This window comes from Micropterus salmoides, unplaced genomic scaffold (assembly GCF_014851395.1).
Source record: "Micropterus salmoides isolate LMB-PRFRI ecotype aquatic unplaced genomic scaffold, ASM1485139v1 Ms_hic_scaffold_12, whole genome shotgun sequence".
Lineage (NCBI taxonomy): Eukaryota > Metazoa > Chordata > Actinopteri > Centrarchiformes > Centrarchidae > Micropterus > Micropterus salmoides.
Window position 1 is genome coordinate 24,601,758 of NW_024040263.1, and position 17,168 is coordinate 24,618,925.

The 17,168-nt window shown below is 39.4% G+C and overlaps 1 protein-coding gene across 1 annotated transcript; it reads left to right on the forward strand.

The window, feature by feature from the left end:
* The first annotated feature begins 4,458 nt into the window (after nt 1-4,458).
* LOC119899566 (Kv channel-interacting protein 2-like) lies at nt 4,459-16,964 on the forward strand. The gene is made up of 9 exons (XM_038714177.1): nt 4,459-5,013; nt 13,674-13,772; nt 13,944-14,068; nt 14,225-14,294; nt 14,678-14,748; nt 15,009-15,116; nt 15,211-15,315; nt 15,975-16,037; nt 16,186-16,964. Exons 1-9 carry the CDS (start codon nt 4,941-4,943, stop codon nt 16,231-16,233), a joined length of 762 nt encoding a protein of 253 aa, XP_038570105.1. The 5' UTR covers nt 4,459-4,940; the 3' UTR covers nt 16,234-16,964.
* Nucleotides 16,965-17,168: the final 204 nt, after the last annotated feature.

Here is a 17,168-nt window from a genome sequence, read left to right on the forward strand (position 1 = left end):
AGTGAAATATGACTTTTCATTCGATTTCACTACCTGCTCAGCACCAAACATTCAGAGACTTAAGAGAGATTTAGCAGCTGAAGAGCCAGATGTATCCCACGGGAGTTGGTGGAGAACAAAACAGTGCTAAAAGAGAGCACTGGATTTACAGTACCAGCTGGTTAGAAACAACGCCAAATGAATGTTGCTTGGCATCTGCTGTAAATAAGAAACAATTTGAACAAGTTCACCATATACAGTAGACATGTGTTCACAAGTTGTTTTCTGCTGCCTCGTTTAACAGATCTAATAATCAAATATTTGACAACACCATTCATTGTCGTGCACAATATCTGCATGATACCTTCAGGACTTCTTCACAACTCACATACTTTTAGTCCTTTATTTTACCTCCATAAAGAACTCTGTAGCAGTCGAGCCCAGATGATTGCAGGTAAAACTTCTAAGGGAGAGACACTTGATAATGTGACATTAGCAGTCACAGTAAGTACAAGGTAATTGCATACAGATTGTATGCACTGATACACTTCATTATCAGATCTATACATAGTCACAAAATGGCAAACAGTCTTGGCCCATAAATGCATATTGTGGTTGTGTGTTTACCAAGTTCCATTTCTGATCTACTGAACTGTGTGAACAAGACATTTAGTGTGAAAATAGGACACACACCTGTCTGTTTACTCAATTGTGATGTACTTTCAGCAGCGGCAGGCGCTGAGAAAACAAACTCCTTGCTGTTCCTCCATCTACCCCCCTGCTCTCTCCTGTTGTGAAGCTAATTAGCCAATATCTCTGATAAACTTTGAAACTTTGTCCTCGAGCTATTTCCAAATGATGTCTGCGCCCTGAGGCTCACACAAACAACATCAACTGAGTCTTTTGTTTGTCAGAAGTGGCTCAAAGTAACAAGCAGAGGTCAGAATGGACTTGCAGGGGGTTTTCCCATATCTCAAGTTTCACATGAGTTAATAAAAAGCCATGTTCATTCTGAAATAATTCACACGTTTGGAGAGTTTGGAGAAGGAGATTTCCCAACGATGAAGTCCGAGTTTTGATTTATTGGGTTTTAGTGGTAGATAAACGTGCATCGTCTGCATACTGGTAGCACAAGGGGCCTATCAAAACAACTTGAAGGACTGTGCTGATAATTCTTTTTATTTCACATTGGCTGAACTACAGTATAAGGACAAAAGTAGTACTAGTAGTTCATGTACTAGTAGAAATCATGATTTATAATAAGAGAACTGTTGGACATCAAAGAATTTATAAAGGGAGAAACAAAAAGGAGCTGAGAAAGTATCTGATTTACAACACGTAAACACATATTTTGAGCCTAGAATTAAACTGTATTTAATAACTTGTCATTTCGTTTGGAACTTTGCCATTAATTAACTAATTAATTAAGACATTTGAGAGATGTAGAGTTGCCACTTGAGGTAACGGAAAGAAAATCCATATATTCACCTACATGTCTAAAGGAACAGACCACTTGGCGGACATGTTTTGCCCTTTAGAGTAAAATGTTTCCATGACCAGTCCACCTCCATTTGCAATAAACTTTACTGTTCAGGAGTCAACCCTCATGTCCTTTAACACTTGAATGCACCAACAAGGAACCGTTTTCAAAGAAGCCTCTCTTCATGACTGCAAGACCACAAGTTGATCAAGAAAAGGGTACTTTTCATTTGTAGTTGATGGGTTACGACATGTGGAGCCACCTGCCGGCTCCTCTCATGCAGCAGCAGTGGGACCATAAACATCAATGATAACAATCTTACCTCTTTCCTCGCTTTTGTATTTTCTCTATCTTGTGCACGCTTAATTAGAATCGTGGGACGGAGTGCGGAAGACAATCACACTGATAAGCCTCTAATGGACATGCAGGCATCATGTCAGTGAACAGATCCATTTCCAGATATGATAATGGGATTTTGTATGGACTGGGAATAATACTATTGCATGGGAAGTGGACTCTGAGTGTGTGTTTGTGTGTGAGAGAGAGTGGAGGAGATCACTTTATGCAATGTCTTTTTAATATGGTGGATCTCAATCCCCCGACATGAATCTATTCAAAATCCTCTAATTTTGTTGGCTGTATTGTATATTGGGCAGTATATCATCTCCCTGATATAATCTGTGCGGTGTGTGTGTGTGTGTGTGTGCGCGCGCGCTGATGACAGCTTAGATGCTCAGCCGTTTTCCGTTTTACTGTGACAACCCATTAACGCTGCTGTGTATTTATAACGTTTCATTTAAGCATATCAGCCTTCTCATCAAATATTCATTTGAGGGGAGATTGCCTACTTTGTCTCGCCTGAAATCCCCGTCCCCCACCCTCCCTCTGTCATCATTTCACCCCTTCATTTCTTTATCTGTGCATCCTCACCTGAGTCTGGAGAACATATGAAAAAAACTAAATGAACTCAAAACTACCTCTTTCAAAGCATACACGAAAACAGCGGGACACCTCTTGAGGACATGAGGCACTTTTTAGGTCTTTTACTGAATATTATCTTCTGTTTAGCACTGAACAGCCAGTGCCCGCTCACATGTATGTGTGTACTTGCATGTATGTGTGTGTTATTTGTATCACCTGTATCATTGCTATAGCTTCAGGCATCAATCAGAGCTCATTATTGGATATCTGTCAGCTCCACTTTCAAGCCTGCAGCAATGCTAAACTTCTCTGCAAACTGCTGTGGGAGATAAACACCATCAATACTGCAAGATTTAACTGTCCCAAGGCACATAATATATTCAAATACCGCTCCAGTGAGTTCCTTCTGTCTTCTTCTATTTCTCTTTTGAGTTTTTTCTTCTCTCTTCTTCTCACAGAGTTGCTTCCCTTTTCTTTTCAGATGCGCCACTACCCCTCTCTTTGATTCTTTTCACTTCACCAGGCTTCTTTTTGTCTTTCCTTTTTCTTTGTCCTTCTCTTTCCCTGAGCACCTGATAATATTTTCCCCATCAGTCTTCTGGGGGGAGGACAAAATAATCCCTCACCCGCCCGCCTGTCTTTAAAGAAGCTTCACCACACAGTTTTTCCCCAACAAGCATTATTTAGCTTTTCTGCCATTTTACAACAGGAAAAGCTCTTATAGAAGGAATTGCAACATCAAAGAGAAGCCCTAGAGACGCCCAGTCCAAAAGTAGCTCTTTGATGGTGAGAATTTCAACATGAACACATCCAATCAAACAACGAACCAGTCCCTTATCAGTTTAGTGATCATCTTTTCTTTAGGATCCTGATACATTATGAGCTAAAACAAGGGTGAAACTTTTACAGAATATCCTTCTGATAGCGCTGTTAACACTGTCGCTGTTGACCTGTAACCTATACATGTCTGACCAATACAATGTGAAGTACTTCTAGAAAAAGTTGATTTACAGATTTAAAATGTGCTTAAATGGAAAAAAAAAATATATATACAACAAAAAGCTACACAATTACAGCCTTCAAACCCTGGTTATCTCATAAAAGCTTAAAGTATTACATTGTGGAGGGTTTAAAATAGAACTTTCTGGTGGGAAACAAAGCTGTGGAAATCTTGAAGTTTATCCCATAAATCAGGTTGTGGCCTCCTCTGTTTCCATCCAGCTTGGATTTATGGATATATTATTCAAATGAAATAAAATTATTATTATTTTCCCCCAAACGACCTTGGTGCGTGCATTTTCTGAAATATGAGTGAGTCATGACTTAACTCTACTCAACCAGCTCAAGGACGTAGAGCTGACAGGATATTGATCCGCAGGTATTACTTCTCCCTACCAAGACAAAGCTGCTCAAGTCCCGAGCCAAGGTGAGACCATCCATCAGTGAAGCATAGATCAGCAGATATACACTCTCACATATCTGTCTGTCTGTCTGTAGCACTCTCTGTCTTGCTTCATCACTCCTCTTCCTCTAAGCCGTGATGGAGGAAGGATTCAGATCCTCTAGTAAAAGTACTAAAACCACACTGTAAAACAAGTAAAAAGTAAAAGTCCTGCATTGGATATGTTACTTAAGTAAAAGCATGTAGTAAGTATAATCAGGAAATTGTATTTAAAGTATTAAAAGTAAAATTACTCAATGCAGAAAAATGGTTCCTATGACTGTTGTAAATCAGCACATCTTCACATTTGTGAAGCTGGAACCAGTTTTTGCATTAACAATGATGTGAACGATTATCAAAATAGCTGCCTATTAATTTTCTGTTAATGGAGTAACCCTTTCAACTGTACTTGTACAACCAAACATATAAAAAACGTTTTATATGTTTTGTGTGAAAAAATCTTAATCTGTAAAGTAACTAGAGCTTTCAGATAAATGTAGTGAAGTAAAAAGTACAATAATGAGATGCAGTGGAATAGAAGCAGAGAGTAGGCTACCTCAACTTTGTATTTAAGTAGCCTACAGCACTTGACTGAATGTAGTTAGTTACATTCCAGCACTGCTGGTTTGTCGCTTCTCTCTCTCTCTGTTCGTCTCTCAGCTCGGACATATGCAGATGCTCCAGCTGACAGCAGCGGGACGCTTTGTCATATCTGGATGTTTGGACACCCAGCAAAGTAAAGTCACCAGGTTTCTCCAGAGAAGCCCCTGAAGATTCCCGTCACACCCGGACCCTAACCCCGCAGAAGCCTCTCAACTGACTGTGAAGAGCAAACCGTGGATGTGAGTGCGCGCTGATGCCGAGCGGGAGGAGGGGAAGGAGGGGGAGAGAGCCGTTTGGATAGGGGCGAGCAGGGACGCGGAGCGGCGAGCTCTGCACGGACTTTTACACTTTTGTCCTCCCCTATTCGAGACAAGCGTGCAGCTCACACGGCAGGCCGGTGCGTGCAGAGAAGTGTCATGCAAACGGGACTGAAGTCGTAGATGAGCTGCGGCTCCGACGCGCACACAGCAGCTCCGGCAGGTTCAGCGCGGTGGTCTGGTAAGGACTGAAACAAACATGAAATCCAGGAGTCAGGACCAGAGTTTGTCCGACTCCAGAGAGCTGGACAGATCTTACGACCCCCTTACAGGTAGCCTATTTTTTGTCATATAAATGTTTTTTTTAAACGATGGGAAACTCAGCTATTGCTTGATTCATTCCTGTTTGCTGACCTGGCTTAGACCCGCGCGCTCATGAAAGTTTGTAAACTGCCATAGGTCAACTTAGGGTAATCGATATGTTGCAATAAGGAAATAATATTTTACTATTAGACTTAGTCCTGTCTAAAACAAAAGAAAACATTAAGGATCAACACATTCCTGTTTTATCATCTGTCTCTGCTGCAGAACAGCCGGGGTACAAAGTCAGAATCTGGACCGTCCGCACCACAGCTGCTTCAAACAATCCCGCAGCCTCTTTACATTGCTCAGTAAATGAAATGGAGAAAGATTTTACCTCGAGATGAACTTTAAATCATTGCTTTAGCCTGTTGTAGTTATAAATAAGAAGTTGTATTATCCATAGGGCAGCAGGTGCTGAAGCATCATGCCATCGGTAAAATAACAGCAAGCTTTGTGAAACATATTGATGTGTGTGTATGGTTGGTCCCCAGTGAGCGCACATGCTTTTCATTACGTGTTGTGTGTTGTATATAAAGCCGGCGTCTTTACATGGCTGTAAGAGCTGAATGTTTGAGTTACATCTGCAGCTAAATGACTGCAGTCTGAAGCAGCGGGAAGGTCCAATAATGCCAGTAATGCAATTCTGTAAGGTGGTAGCCTACAGTTTGTTTGTGTGTGTGTGTGTGCGTGCGTATGTGTGTGTGTGTGTGTGTGTTTGTGTGCAAGGTGTAACAAACAAACAAAGCCAAAGAGAATGTCTGGTGTCTTGGTTTTCTTTTAATTGTAAACTGAATATCTTTGGTTGGTATATTCTTGATTGGTTTGTCAGACAAAAAGAGTAATTTTAAGATGAAACATTGCAACATTTTCTTCATCTTTTGACTTTTAATAGACAAAAATACTGAAATTATTAAAAATATTGATTTATAATGAAGATAATCAATAGCTGCAGCCCAAATAACATCAGTGGTATTAGTGTTATTCATATCGTTTGTTTTCAGGAAAAGCTCTAAAAGTGCAGTGGAGATGACTGAGCAGCAAATCATCCCACTCCAATGATAGAAAAGACACATTAAAGGCCTGATGTGCTTTACAAAACTATTTCAACTTTCATATTATGACAAAAAGCCACAAAGATGCACATCAGTTTTTTCATTTTGTTTTTTATCATCTTAGTCGTTTGTTATTGTGCATTTTTTTTTAAACTTTCTCAGTGGGATAGTGAGAAACGTCCTTCCGATTCCTCTGTATGTCTGCTACATGTGGAGAAATTGACAATAAGGCTGACCTTGATCTTGATTTAAATAGTATAGTGTAATCTGATAAACACTGATGCGAGAGAGAGGAAAGAGAACACAACTGCAAAAAATATGAGTGTTAGTTTCTCTCTCTCCTTCCCTCTCTCTCACACACACACACACACACACACACACACACACACACACACACACACACACACAGTTTGCTTTGTAAGGCTGCTCTGACATTCTAGTGACAGCTTCCAGAAATAGCCTTTTTCTTTAACAACTAAACAGATGTATAAAAATAACTGCTATCATACAACATAAAGTGTTTATTTTAGTTTGCAGGACACTTCTAAACAACTGTATTTAACGGACGGTATACAGATGAAGGTTTATTTTGTCAGTGTGATATCCATTCAACAGCAGGTTAACCAAACAGGGAACAGGTGTGTGAACACAGAGGCTTTATGGGGCATTGAGGAGACACAAACAAAATTTTTTATTTAAGAGTGAAGTGCAGGGGCGTCGTGGTGCTGAACAGCCTGAGGCACAAACTGTGCAACCGCAGCCTTTGCTGTTCAACTCTACTGTATCTGTCGAATAAACACCCCAACGTCAAGTGAAACATATCGATAAAGGAAACAACGACTGCTTATGGAAAAACGCAGTTAAAAATGCATTTGAAAGATTTATCAGCTAAAACCATTCAGACCAAGCAGAAACTAGTCTTTATGTGCAGCTGCTCTGCTGTAAAGCTGCTGAAAACCTCATGCTGTTTACTCCAGATTGTATTCATACATTATAGATACTGGATCTTTTTCAAGTCAACACTTTCAGCACTACACTTCACAAGTTACAATGACCCTACTGCTGCTGTACTGCAGCTGAACCATCACGGCATGTGGAACTGACTATGACATATTGGAAAATAAGATCATTTTCTTAGTTAGATGTCATATCTGTACAGTAAATATGATGCTACAGTGAGTGGTCAGTTAGCCTAGCTTAGCATAAAGACTAGAAAAAGGGGGAAACAGCTAGCCTGGCTCTGTTCAACGGTAATAAAATTTTACTATTTAACACATTACATCTTGTTTGTTTCATCCGTACAACAACCTAAGTGTAAAAACAAAAAAGTCAGGTGTTACAGGGAGTTACGTGCCGGACTATTTCTTGGCCAGGAGCAGTTGCCCGGGCAGCCAGCGGAGACTCCAGGGAGTTATTCCTCCTGCCATAATCCCCTGTAACAATGCAACGTGTTGTTTTTACCCCAAGGCTTTTACATGGGTTGAACAGACAAGCGATAATGTGACCTTTAGAGGTCCTGGTATGTAGATTTTGTTACCACTGGAAAGAGCCAGGCTAGCTGTTCCCCCCTGTTTCCAGTCTTTGTGCTAAGCTAAGCTAACCAGATGCTTGTAGGTTGTAGTCGTAGCCCATATCTACTTGTGATAACGCTTAATTACATTTTTATTCATTCAATTTTTGTAGAGTAAACTGTTTTTTCCCTACTGCATCAAAACCTGTGAACACAACATAAACATTACATTTATATAACATAGTTACATAGCTGATTTCAACATAAAAGCCCCTCTGAGCCAAACAGATTTAAAGGTGTAGGTGCCAAATGGAGATGGCTGTAGTCTGGACTGATGAAGAGTGTTGTATTAAGATCAATGTTGTGTAACAAAGCTGACCCAACTGATGAGGTGTTGTCTGCCACTGTGTGAGCGCACATGAGGTAAATTGAATTGATATAAACCTCTGTAATAATCACTGGGGTGCTCGCGATGCCAGTGATAGAGAAGGTGTTTGTGGATTTAAATATGTTTGTGTGTGTGTGTGTGTGTGTGTGAGTGTGTGTGTCTGGCCAAGAAATAGTCCGGACATTAAACCCCTGTAACCCCTCATGGTTTGTATGAGATGGACGTCTATAATCTGAACCATGTCCTTCTGAGGATTATGGTAAGCACAGAGGCTGTTGCCTGGGCAACATTATCTTACAAACATTCATTTAACGTTACATGACCCTACTTAAGCTGCCATGACCTCCAAGTAAACCCAAAATGCTACCAGTGAACGAGGGAGGGTGTTTGGGTTTAGTGTCATAATAACATGAACAGTTTTAGGTGTCTTTATAATCATTTGCAAGTTTTAAAATTATTTCACAGTTAGTAAATAATTTACTATTATTTTACAGGTTAATAATAATCTCTGACAATGGATTGACAAATTAATATTGCACATAAACAATAAACAAAGCTTTACTTATTCCCTGCTAATATACTGTACATACATCCCTGCTTTTTCTTTGCAGCTCATAGTCAGGAAGGAAAGCTAACTTGTGGGAAGAAAGGTTTGTCCTTTATAGGACAATAGAGGGCAAAAGAGGTCAAAGCCTCTGGATTTTCTCTGTGGATTTGGGTGTTTTTTAAGAGAAATGTGCCTGAAGATGATGAACTAAGAAATAAAACCAAGAAAAAACACTCATTATGCACAAAACTGCCACTTTGGGAGGCTTTAATCTTTCCACTGTGATTAAATATATCTCCAAAGTCAATACTGTCAAGTGCTTTTTTCTTAATGCCAGAAACTTGCCTCCCTGATCCAGCTGACTGAGATCCCATTGATTAGGTCCACTTCAGAAGTTTGGGTTTGAGAAACAGCAGCAAATGAACTGAGATGCAACAGATTTATGCTATGGTCTCCTAAATCTGCTAAAGGAGTTTGGGACTTTTCAGAGTCCTTAATAAACATTTTATAAACACTTTACAAGTGTAGCCCTCCTTTTCAAGAGCTTCTTTCTTTCATTGTCTCTCACTTTTCTCTATACTCAGTTTAAGTATTTTCAGCCTGGAGGCTTTGCACCAGTGGATAAAAGAGTCTTTAAATGTGTTAATAACAGCAGGGAAGAGTGTATTGATCTGCCTCAGAGGGCTTCATTTGTTGAAATTGATCCACACAATCAAAGACAAAGGCACCCAGAGGGTCTCCAGAACTGAGGAAAAGGCTGCTGGATGAGCTCAGCAACCTGCTGATATAACTGGTGAGTCAGTCAGTTATTCATCAGTCAAACCCTGGAAATGGTCGATGTTTGCTTCATACTGTGGGACAGTTAAAAGTTTAGATAATGCAACTTACTTGTGTTGCATTTGCTCATATTTTAACATCATGAACAACATCCTTTATGTTGGCTAACAGTGAGTGGTATGCATGTCCACATTATGTTCAGCTAATGATCTTATATAACTCATACAAGCAGCTGGAACGGTGCTTCAGACATTTATAAGCTGCTTGTCTCTCTAAGAACAACCTCCCGCTTTGGTTTTTTGTTGGATTACTGTGCAAACCGCTGCCCTTAGCAGCCATTTCAATAACTTAGAAAATATCTTTGATCAATGCCCCGTGCTCTAAAAAGTCTAAAAATACCAACTGAAAGAAAGCAAGCAAGCAGCAGGGAATTTGTTTCCTTGTCTCTCAGCAAAATGGTTCTCCTGTTTGAAAAGAAATCATTTTACAGTTTTTATTTTTCTGCATCAAAACGCTGAGATGTTTGTGTCATCCTTATTGCCAGTGAAAGGCCCCGTAAAGCTTTGTTTGTTTTTCCATAGTTGCGCAGCTGCTGTACTATATAAAGGCTGGGTAGCAACTGGTGTATTCTCACTGAATGAAATTATATTATTAATTCCTGATTATGTACACAGGCTGTATGTGCACCATCGGCAGATATAATATAAAGGAAGAAGTGAGAAGTTAGGCCTGTTAAATGCTTCTGATATGCTCTTGAGCAAAACCTTTAGTCTCTGTGTTACTGCAGTGCAGCTGTTCTGTACAATCCTTTTTGTCAGGTGTGAATGAATGAGTTTCATTGTGTGTTTCAACCTGTAGTACTGCTGCTTTATGACTGAAATATAACCCTTGTTTACTTTACATTACTGATGACCATTTCCCAAACACATCAGTGTCTCAGTTTGTTATAATAAGTCTGATTTGAATTGTGCCTGCAATAAGCTAATGCATCCCGTTGAACTGTGTCACCTTTATCCGTTTACTTGTTGAAGTTGTCAAATTGTGATAATGCAGTGCGACGGTTTTGAACACTGCTGTTCGTGCGTTTACATATTTATGAGTACATTCAATATTTTAGAGAGTGCTTCATGTACCTGTTTTACCTTTTACTTGTGATATGATTTTAGGGCCAGCATCTTGTGGGCTAGACTGAGAGTGGAGGTGCAGCATCAGTTCTACTTTTGAAACATGCAACAGGATGTTCCACCTGTCTGTTGGTATGCTGCCATGCTAATAGTTGCTTCCTGTCTGTATGTCTGTTAAGCTCTTCTCTGACTTTAAGGCCTTTGACAGCGTAATCTGACTGTAGTTCAACACTGCCCTCTAGTGGCAGGAAGGACACATGACTGTCATGTAATAATAATAATAATAATAATCTTTATTTGTAGAGCACTTTTCAAAAACAAGTTACAAAGTGCTTTAACAAGTATAAAGACAATAATACAAAAACAATACAAGATAAAAGCAAGAAAACATTGAAAAGACTAAAATACACGTTTAAGATAGATATAAAATATATATATATACATATATATATATATATATATATATATATATATATATATATATATATATATATATATATGTGTATATTATCACGACACTTTCAGCTGATATTAGACTGGTGAATACCATCATTTACAGGATGCATTTGGGAATCACTTCAAACAAATTGTCTTTTTTAACCCACTGTATGCCTACATTTGATATAAGCTTGTAGAAATCTGTTCAGGGAGCTCCCTCGCAGTGCTTAAACTGTGAATTATATGTGCTGTGTTTCAAGCAATAGTTGGTGAAGAAGCGTCCTTGTCTTAAGTGGGAGGATAAATAAGAGCAGAGCGAGAGAAGTTCACATAGTAAGAGGTGAGAAAGAGGGGATGAGACAAAAGGTGAAGGGTAGAGTGTGAAGGAAAGTAGCAGATGAAGGAAATAGGACACAAAATGAGTGTGGAAAAGAAGACAGATGAGAATGAAACAGTGGAGCATGGACCAAAAGAATTACATCAACAGTTGGTTGTGTGAGCATGTCAGCATAGTTCAGCACCTTACATCTACAGCCTCTCTTTGTTCTTGGGTTGTTTTGGGTCGATATATAAAGTCTCTGTGTCTGCTTTGGATGAGAGAGACTACAAAACAAGATGCATTCAGCAACTGAAAGCAAGTGAGACCCTTAAACAGAACACAAAGAGAATTTAGGAGCAGGCGAAACTTCCAAATAGAGACTGGAAATGATGGATGAAGAGGAAGGTAGTGTTTTACTGTAGCAGGTGTGTCAACCTTTCTGGAGCTCCTACGGGAGGAGGGAGGAGGAAGGAGAGGGGTTGAGCTTGGGTGGGAAAGGGAAGACATGCAAATGTTTTGTTCAATAATCAGCTTGATGAAGATGGTTGCAATCCACTAGATCAGGATTATTAGTTGATTCACATGCAGCTTTGGAGCAAGCTACAAGTTAACAACAGAAGTTGAGAGAAAGACTCTGGTTTGAAGTGAGAAAGGTCATCCAACAAAGATAAGAAGCAAAGGAGTGCTGGGGCTCAAATTCATCAGGACTTGACAGAGAGAGAATGACATCCTCTTTGAAAGGACAAAAACATCTGGCTTTCACAGAAGAAGATAGAAGCTCATCAGATGCACCGTTAAGGACGAGTGAAAACTGATGTCAGAGCCCTGCAGACGAGCCAGAGCTGACCCTCAAACACAGTGAGCATGGAGCAGAGGAAAAGGAGACGCCAGAGTCTGTTGAAGATGGGCAGACGCTTTTACAGCTGGCTGACTGGCACACTGTCAACAGGTACTGTTGAGTTAGAGGGAAGAGTTGACAGAGGAAATTGTGATATTCACTTTGTAATATATTTTTTCTGTCATTCATTTGGATCTAAATACAGTAAAAGTAATCAGACTCTATTCGATGTAGCCTGCAAAGAAGTTGTTTATTTGACTGATAAAATGTCTCTATAATCAACATACTACTTATTTAAAGATCACAGAGTGAGGATTCATGTATAATGTATGATATTTAGTGAGTGAAGGTTAGTCATACAAGTTTAAATATTCTGTTGAATAATTGAGTGTGCACATTGATAATTGAGGGGTGACTTGTTAATGTCAGTGGTACTCTGTCACCCTTTTAGTTCTATGGTTGTTGAAATGACATTTAGCTGCTGCAGCTGCTTGTGTGTTGGACACAGAGCTGGTAGAAGGTGTGGTGTCGTGTTGTGTTTCGTGTAAGTGGTGTTGTGTTGTGGTGTCTGTAAAAGCCAGGGGACCATGATGGTGGGTGTCCAGTCTTAATATTTGTAATCGCAAGGATTCAGTGAAATCTTTGCCTGTGTGTGTGTGTATGTGTGTGTGTGCGTCTTTCTTAACCCTCCTTTCATTGTCACTTTTATTCTCCTTTCTCAGCTTAAAGCATTGTACCTCACTGAACTGTTGGTGGGTCAGTCATTAGAAACTCATGCTGTGACGGCAGACTTTGTTGTAACTCACAGAAGTTTATTTTAAATTACAGTAGAAAGATTCCGAAGATACCAAGAATGTCAGGCTACATTTTAAAGAAATGTGTGTGGAATGATGCTTATGTCTCTTTTTAATTTAATTGAATGGTGCAGCCAAAAAAATGTTTTAGCCTTGTGTTGTAAATATTTGCTCTTTCTATACATTATAGAGCTTCAATGAAGAGCTGGAAAGAGATCATAAAATACATAATAAGCTCTCAGTGTGGAGTTAGATTACCTTAATGTACGTTAAGTTACTTAGGGGGGAAATAATATTTATGACCATTTACGCTAATTAGCAAATGTTAGCATGCTACCACACTAAGATGTTGATGGTCCTTTTTATATACAGTCTATGTGATTGTCACATTGCATAGCAGTCAGCTCAAAGCACCACTGTGCAGCCTCACAGAGATGCTAGTGTAGCTGTAGATGCTTAGTCTTCTTCCAACACATGAAAAACTCCTTTTAAAAGACCCATGTTAGAGGAACTCAATTTTAAACCTACTGAATTAAAAGAAAACGTGTTGGAAATCCCGCAACATTTTCACCATATTTAAATCAGAGAAGCTGGTGATGACTTCAGTCATGTGTCATTTCACTCAGCCCTCACTTGCTGGATGCTCGCCAAACGGCTCTGATCTGAAGGGTCACACTGGTTCAGAGCCAGGTCAGCAAACTCATTTGCACAAAAGTTAAATGGAAAAGTCATTCAAAGTACTTGAGTGTAGTTTGGCCAGTGTTTCATCCTTTTAACATAGTGCGTCCCTATGTGGGCCACTCTATCTGCTTCTAAACTCTGCTGTGATTGGTTGTTTCCAGGTAACCCACAATCCAAACCCAATAAAAAGACCATAAAGCAGCGGTTCCTCAAACTGCTCCCCTGCTGTCGCTCTGGCTCCAGCTCTTCAGTTAATCAAAGCAAGTGTCAGGCCACACAGTCACTCTTCATGTGAATTTAGTCACTGAGAAAATGAAATGCTCACATGTCACTCTTACTTTTCCTATTTCTCTAAACAAGGCTTTTTCATGCACACTCTGGTGTATCTCAGGGAGTAACTATTTCAGTCCTCTCTCCATCCCTCCATGCAGGAAGTATAGCTGATGAGGCTGAAGTGTCGACAGTGTGTTACAGACCGGACGGGCTCGACCGCCTCATCCAGCAGACCAACTTCAGCAAGAAGGAGCTGCAGGTCCTCTACCGGGGATTCAAGAACGTCAGTCAAAGATTACTGTGACTTCTTGATTAGTTTTTCTCTCTCTTTTTACTCTTTTGATTGGCCTTGTATATGAATATGGAGTGCTTATATACAATATGGATGTTTACATTGTTTATATGTATAAGAAAGTGTGTGTTTTTTTCATTGCCACAGGAGTGTCCCAGTGGTGTGGTGAATGAAGAGACTTTTAAAAGCATCTACTCCCAGTTCTTTCCTCAGGGAGGTCAGACAGATCCTCTTCCTTTAACCCCTGTATTTAATCTTTAACATTTATTTTACCAGCATGTCTCTGGAATCAGAAGATTGACAGGCCACTCATGGTTTTCTACTGTAGTGAAAAGCATTTTTTTCAGTCATTCTGAGTCTTTATTAAGACATTGTTAAATGTTTCTACAACTACAAATCTATGCTTTCACAGGTTTCCAAAGGGTGATATAAAACCATGGGCTTTAAAAAGAATGTCATTTCACAAACTCAAAATCTTACTGTATCCTATGTGAGCCCATAAAAATCTGTACATGTGGTCTCTGTCGTACTCTGATTTGCTGTACAATTGTTCATATTCATAAGCATTTGAATGGTCACTTTATTTTCTCTTTCTTCCAGATTCAAGTATGTATGCACATTTCCTGTTTGAAGCGTTTGACACCCACAATAATGGAGCCGTCAACTTTGAGGTGACTGTTCCATCCCTTCACTTCTGTGTTTTCTTCCTTTATGCTCCACAGTGAGGCACTTTCCTACATTTATTGGTTGTTATAATCTTTTTCACTACTCTAGATTACCAAATGTCTTTCCATGTAACATAACTCTTTCTAAGATATTTCATTTATTTAAATTCATAAGGACACATAAGGTACATTGTTAATATGGACTTTCTTGGCATTTTTGGTGACAGTACCACATATGCTCAGGGTGTTTTTTTTTCCTGCTGTAGGACTTTGTTATAAGTCTCTCCATCATCTTGAGAGGCTCCATCAATGATAAACTCCACTGGGCCTTTAATCTGTACGATCTCAACAAAGACGGCTGCATCACCAGAGAGGTACTTGAACTCGAGTTGTGTCTTGTGTTGTGTTGGCAACTCTGATGATTGATGATGATATTCTTACTTCTTTTCCTCACTTTGGTCTGTCCAGGAGATGACAGATATCATGCACTCCATCTATGACATGATGGGGAAGTACACCCACCCCAGCATGAAGGATAATGCTCCCAAGGAGCATGTCGACAACTTCTTCCAGGTAGAACATACAAATCAGGTCAAGTCAAGGAATTTGTTCAAATGGTTCACACATATTTGATTTCCTTTTGTAAAGTTTGCTTTAAAATGAGCTTATCAGTACTCTAAGTGTTCAGTCATGTTTTATGGACCACCCGAACTACTGAAGCATTTCATATGAGTCCCTCATAATCTACTCATACACCATGCTTATTTAACTAGATGACAAGACATAGGTTCAGGACTGCATTCGCTGTAGATAGAAAAGGAAGACCTAAAACACTGCACCAGATATATTTGTTTTTCTGTGTATGTTGTTTGGGCTTCTTAAAGGTACCCTGAAGAGTTTTTGACCACAAGGAGCGATGTGGAGCACTGTTTTTATGAGCAGCTGATTTGTTTGTATGTCTTGCACTAGCACAAGGATGCCCTGTCCTGTCATCATTGTCAGGCTGCTCCACTGATCTTCAGTCGTTGGTGTTAACGCGCCAAGAAATGTAGCAAAGTCCAACAAAAGCCAATGAAGAAGACTAGCTAGCTAGCAAACATGGATGTAAACAATGCAGGTTAAAAAAATCACTTTGCATTTGGTGAGAAAACTGAACGTAAACATAACTTTTACAAGCAAACTCCACAGAGTGCCTTTAAGTTAACCTTTGAAACATGTGTTGCATTTTCCAGAAAATGGACAAGAACAACGACGGAGTGGTCACCATCGAGGAGTTCTTGGAGACATGCCAAAAGGTCTCCTGCATCAAGTGTTAACAAAACTTTCACTTCCACTAGTGAATTTCCCCAGTGTGGGATTGATAAAGTCTATATTATCTTACCTTATCATATGATCTGCAGCTTTCTCAGTAGTTTAACTTTGTCCTCTTGTTTCTCCTTCCAGGATGAAAATATCATGCAGTCCATGCACATGTTTGACAATGTGATCTAAGGCTCGGTGGACACAGAGATTTTCCCTCCTGTCTGGAGCTCATCCATTGTTCTTCAGACCCCAACCAGAGTGGACCGTGTTTCTGGGCAGGTTTTATTAACGTTTTGCAGTTTTGTGTGTGAGTGTATAGGTCCAAAAATTCCTATACTACAGGAAGTCATCAAAAAGTGGATTCTGGGGTTTGAAGAGCATCATGATAGATTGAGCTGTGCAGGCCGATTTGAACAAGCATATTTATTGCTTAATTAATTAACAGATGGCCCAGAAATCAACAGGAAACTGCCATGGCCTGTTCACTTGTACAAATGATGACTATAAACTTAGCATCTTTTCTTTCTTGCATGAATGAATGTGCAGACACATGGGTGAAATTCAGTAATGCTTAAAACGTTGCAGAGTATCACACACTGTCTATACTCAAAGTTATATTACAACGAAGGACGGCTCTAATAAAGGGATTAAGTTTTAAATCAAGCAATAATCTTAAAGTTACATGTTATTAAACCTTGTCTGTTCTCCACTCACATTTATTGTAATACTGTATATTGTATCTGCATGATGTGTCTATTTTGACTGGCCATTGAAATGTATAATTAAAGTGTTAATATATTTTCTATATGGACATGGTAACAATCATGATGAAATTGAATAAAACCACACAAATCCTATGCTATGCAAAAGCACTTACTTACTTGATTATTGACCAGCAGGAATATTAAATGCCGCTGATGCCACAGTCCTCCTTGACCTCTTGTTCTTGTTACAGGTGTCCCAGCCACAGGTTTAGACTTCATCTTTGTCATTTTATAGTTTTTTTTTCTTTTGAAAAACGTAATTCCTTGCAAAGGCTTTCAGTTGTACAGAAAATCTATTTTCTCAGTATGTAACATGTTTTTTTTTCCTTTTTGCAGTTATGGATGACTAATAACGTTTTT

Excerpts from the sequence above, each read along its gene's own strand:
- LOC119899566 (XM_038714177.1), top strand. The coding sequence starts at position 4,941 with ATGAAATCCAGGAGTCAGGACCAGAGTTTGTCCGACTCCAGAGAGCTG. Across the intron at positions 13,773-13,943 it reads CAGCTCTTCAGTTAATCAAA|GAAGTATAGCTGATGAGGCT; the intron begins GCAAGTGTCAGG and ends CCCTCCATGCAG. Across the intron at positions 16,038-16,185 it reads TCTTGGAGACATGCCAAAAG|GATGAAAATATCATGCAGTC; the intron begins GTCTCCTGCATC and ends TTCTCCTTCCAG.